We start from the raw sequence: 5,064 nt of genomic DNA, 5'->3' as shown, positions 1-5,064 counted from the left end.
TAGTTTCTATTAAAAATATATTTCCTATTGGAATACAAAAAACATAGTGAATCTTTAATAATTCATTTTCTTGCTGTCTAGGACCTTAGGATTTCATATATAAAAATTTATTAATATAATAGATATATGTTAATATGTGATATATATAAAATATATTTTTTGAGACATGGTCTCATACAGCCCAGGATGGCTTTGAACACCTGATTTGAAACTCCTACCACCACTTATGAAGTTCTGGGATTTCAGGCATATACCCATAACCATGTTTGGCTCTAGAATTACATTTTTAGGTGACAGAGAATCATGGGATTCAAAGTTATTGCCTGGTGGCCTATTTGTCTGGTCTCAAAATTTTTGCAACCTTAAATTAATTCCCATTTCTTGTCCAGGGAAGATAGGGAAGTGTGTGTGTGTGTGTGTGTGTGTGTGTGTGTGTGTGTGTGTGAGAAAATGCAATGCAGTATAGTTTAATAAATAATGTGAAGCCTACAAGCTTGTCAAGCTATTCCATATAGTTGAGTCTCAGTATCCTCTACTTTAAAATAAGTAAATTCAAAGAGAATGTATCGAAGAACCTCCTCACTTTAAGATTCTATCACAAACGGTTACTAGATAAATCCCTATCTAATCAAAATAACTTCTATTTTTTTCTGCATTTGCTGAGAAACTAGCCGTGGTTTCTGTCATTCCATTCTCTGTAGAGATTCTGATCAAAGTGCAATGGATAGAACAGTCCTTTCTCGTACTTCAAATGACTGTATTTCCACCAATCAATTCCTGCCATGATCACACAAGCCAGCAGCATCCAGGGGAAGAAAGGGTGGTAGACCAGGGCCAGTCAGCACTTTCTTCCAAGGGAGCCCTGCTCAGAATGGCTTGAAGTGTGGCCAGTGGTGACCTCTCTCTTCACAAACAAGCATGTGTAGGAAAGGAGGTGTGATAGCCTAGCAGTGAGGATGATTCAGGCTTTTTATGATATCTATCCATGATTGGGGAAAATTGCCTCTCCTGACAAAGCTTAAGGTCAAGGAGACATCAAACGATGATGTTTTTAGGATAACGTCCAATTTGTCTTCTCAAATCTTGATTCTGAGGTCAGAGTTCTGGAGAAAGCTCTAAAAGCTAATATAGGTAGTCATGAACAGGAACTGAGCAGCTCATGCACCAATTACTTAAGCGGTGGTAGAGGAGGTAGTGAGGGAGTTTTGACCTTAATTTCACTGGACATGAGTTGCTGTCCATAATGCTGACAGCAGATAGCTAAGAACTTTCTTGCCAAGGTAAACACAAGCAAGTCTTTACACTAAGCAGATAAACAACTCAAGCTGAAACAAAAGCTAGACATTTAGCTACAGCAACCTTTTTGGCAGAAATCAATTAAAAAGAAATATTCCAAATTTTCCAAGCCTGAACCTAACAGGAACAGAATTTCCATGTAACCTCCAAGGAGATGTAAAATGGGTTGAATCTTAGGACAGAAAGAAAATTTTAATATATTTTATTCAGTAGCCACGAATAAAGCCCAGGATTTTCAAAAGGACATGCACGGGGTAACCTCAAAAACCTTGTCCTCACACCCTCACTACCAATCAAAATCAAAGTGAAACAAAGTTCTTAACTGTTAAGTACATCAAGCTCATTTACTACCTATTGAGGATAATGAAAATTATGGAAAGGAAATCTTTACTTTTTTTTCTTACCAGAATCTTGATTCATACAAACATGGGAACAAATTATTATGAGGAACAAAATCGGCAGCATTTTCATGTTACAGGTTGAAAAATCCCCAAGTTGAAAGCTGAAAAGGCAAAACAAAACAAACAAAAAAACCATGTAAAATTGCTGTCAACCAGGATCCACAGAGAAGAACATACAAAATTACACAATAAGCTGGGTGTGATGAGGAACAAGGAATAGCTAAGATTCACTGATCTTCTAATCTGGAAGGTGACTCTGAGGATAAGGAAGCCTCCCTCACAGAGCTGTAGGTTTTTCCTGGTCCTTAGACCTGGTAGAAACATGAGATGTCGAACAGTCAGTGGAGATGACCAGATGCATTGTGGTTCCACCTGGATTATGTGTCCCCATTAGTGACCTCCCTGCCCCCAGTGCATCTTCTGTCTGCTAGTTGTTATCACAATTCAGAGTTCACAGCTGGGACAGTCCAAGATTGCTAAAGCAGTCTCATCATCATGAAGATGTAGATGTGTTTCATTTTTGAACAGTAAGTATTTTTAGATGTGAGTCAAAATTCCCTGTTTTCCCCTCTGCCTTCTTAGTTAGAGAACGGTTGCCTTTTATTCTAAAATCTGAGGGAAGATTCAAAACATGAGCAGTGTTTAGATGAAGATGGAAAGTCTTGCCCTTTATGTTCTTCTGCCTAGACCCCCACGGAGCAAGGGTCTTCCAATTCTAGCTTAGCCTAAAGCTTTTTCAGCTGTCCTATAATTCCCATTTCATAGAGTTAAACAGGATTTTAAAGATATTAGAAATAAATATAATAAAGCAAATTGAGCTCATTCAATAATTTTTCCACTGAAAAATGGGTCGATCCAATTTTTGAGCCAGAAATAGTATTTCCTTGCACCGTTTAATTGCTACCCAAATGTGAATTCACAATACCGCCTACGGCCAGCTCACTCTACTTCAGGCACGCCCCTCAAGCCGAACACTTCATGTCTTCAGAAAAAGGACCTTAGACAAAAGGGTGTCTTTCCCTATTTCTTCAGTTCTCCATTGTCCTTCTAACAGCATCCCTCTAACAATTTGGGACTCTGTTCCAGTCCTTCACAGGGAGTCTAGACAGTGCACAGTATGATGTGACGTCAATCTCTCAGTCCTATTCAAGGGGTAATTAGTGCGCTAGAATTGGACTCGAGATCATTCTCAATTCAATCTTGTGATTTTTAAAGGAACTAAATCCCAATATGAAATGCCTAAAGTATAAACCAAATGGTACCATCTGCATATACATTTTTATTAATGTGTTTAAGAATGAAAGTGAATTCTACCCCATGTTTAAACTTTACTGTGTCATGCGCTGTTCTACAGCCTTACGTTTGTTCTGCTTGGCATTGAGAACAGCCTTGGCAGCAAGTGTTACTGCTGATCTCATCTTCCAGATAAATAAATTCCTGGGGCTGGGGAGATGGCTCAGTGGGTACGAGCACTTGCTGTGCAGGCATGAGGATCTAAGTTTGAATACCCATCACCCACACAAAAAGCCAGGCATGTGTGTCAGTAATTCCAGAATTAGGAGGTAAAGACAAGTGGCTCCTGGAAGCTTACTGGCTAGTCAGCTTAGCCAAAAGGGCGAGTTTCTGGTTCAGTAAGAAACCTTCTGTCAAAGCTGTCAGGTGGAGAGTGATAGAGGAAGACACCCAATGTCTACTTCTGGCCTCTTCATGTGCATGCACAGGTACATGACCAAGCGCATGCACTTAAACACTCCTGTGCATGCACCCACATGCATGTGCACTTAATGTGCCCACACAGTAAAATTAAATTAACATATTCCTAAAAGGGGAGTACTTCATTAATACATGTTCGCACTGGTCAAATGGACCATAGTTGAAACTCCAACTTGTATCTGACTCCCGAACCTGTCATTTACAACTCATTTACCCCAAATTCCAAACTCAATGCTATGAACACAAAATGATTCCTACCTTCATCATTGTGCCACTTTGTCTAAGTACTAGGAGATATTGGCAGTTAGTTACAAATCCTTTTATTTTAGACCTTCAGAACCAGGGCTTTGTACTATTTTCTACTTTTGCTGCTTCCAGGATGAGCTTTATAAGTTAGTGCTGTCTTTGGGAGTTATGACAGATAAGAGAAAAATGCTTTGGAACAAGTCCATAGGATTAATGTCAATGATTTCAGCAGTTAGGAGTGGGAAAAAAGAGAAGTCCCTGGACAGAGATGGATCAGAGAAGGCCACAGAAGTCACAAAGCAGCATAGAGCATCTTGGAAATTTCCCCATGAAGATGGCTGATGCCAGTTGTTCCAGTTTACATTTCTGTTGTGTGTTAAAACATTTTATCAAAAAACAGAGCAAAAGTAACTTGGGGAGGAAAGGGTTACTTTCAGTTTACAGATCACAGTCCACCACTGAGGGAAGTCAGGGAAGGAACTTAAGCAAGAACTTGAAGTTCATGGAGCAACACTGCTTGCTGGCTCACTCGAAAGCTCAGGCTTAGCTAGCTTTCTTATACAGCCAGGGATCACCTGCATAGGGAATGGTGCCACCCACAGTGGGCTGGGCCCTCCTGAATCAGTTAACAATAAGACAATCCCTCATAGACATACCTACAAACCAACAATAAAGACAATCAATTGCTCAATTGGGATTCTCTTTTCAGGTGAGTATAGTATGAGTCAAATTGAGAGTTGATGCTAACTAGGACACAAATGCTTCATTCAAAATTAAGATCTATGGAAGAGCATCTTGTGAAACAATTTTCTTTGGGCTTTTAAGTGGCATCCAAAGTCTGATACATGTGAAACAATTTTCTTGCAGCTTTTAAGTGGTATCCAAGGTATGGTATGTCATAAGACTATACAGTGTCTACACTGTGTTGAAGCACAGTGGAAGGTTCTCTTGAGGTTGATGGGCCCTACTTTGTGTGTATATGAAGAGAGGTCGTGGCAGAACAAGCAATGGGAATAATCTTCAAGTCAAAGCTTGGGAGGCAGGGCTGAGGCTTGGCCTCAGTTATAAAAAGTTTACCTCACGTGAGTGAGTTCAATCTCAAGTAAAAGTGTTTGGAAGTCAAAGAAAATGGGTTTACTTTTACTGAAGCAAAACACAGACGACGTGCATATTCTTTTTTAAAATTTCCAAATATTTATTTTTTATTTTATCTGTATGAGTGTATTCCCTGCCTGTGTATAAGTGCACCTGTGTCATGTAATGCCCATGGAGATCAGAAGAGAGCATCAGATCCCTTGGAACTAGAGTTACACACGGTTGTTAGCTGCCATGTGGGTACTGAGAATTGAACCAGGGTCCTCTGCAAGAGTAGTCAGTGCTCTCAACAGCTGAGCCATCTCTCCATCCC

The 5,064-nt window shown here is 39.8% G+C and overlaps 1 protein-coding gene across 1 annotated transcript in view; it reads right to left on the bottom strand.

Moving 5' to 3' along the window:
• LOC103747174 (collagen alpha-6(VI) chain-like) overlaps positions 1-3,115 on the bottom strand; it is a 28,988-nt gene extending 25,873 nt beyond the window's left edge. The window contains 1 exon segment of the mRNA XM_008849511.1: positions 3,058-3,115. Within this exon segment, the coding sequence (XP_008847733.1) occupies positions 3,058-3,115 (58 nt within the window).
• Positions 3,116-5,064: the final 1,949 nt, after the last annotated feature.

Source organism: Nannospalax galili, unplaced genomic scaffold (genome assembly GCF_000622305.1).
Source record: "Nannospalax galili isolate Female #2095 unplaced genomic scaffold, S.galili_v1.0 scaffold443, whole genome shotgun sequence".
NCBI classification, from domain to species: domain Eukaryota; kingdom Metazoa; phylum Chordata; class Mammalia; order Rodentia; family Spalacidae; genus Nannospalax; species Nannospalax galili.
The sequence above is the reverse complement of the archived record's forward strand: the minus strand, read 5'-3'. Positions and strand labels throughout refer to the sequence as shown.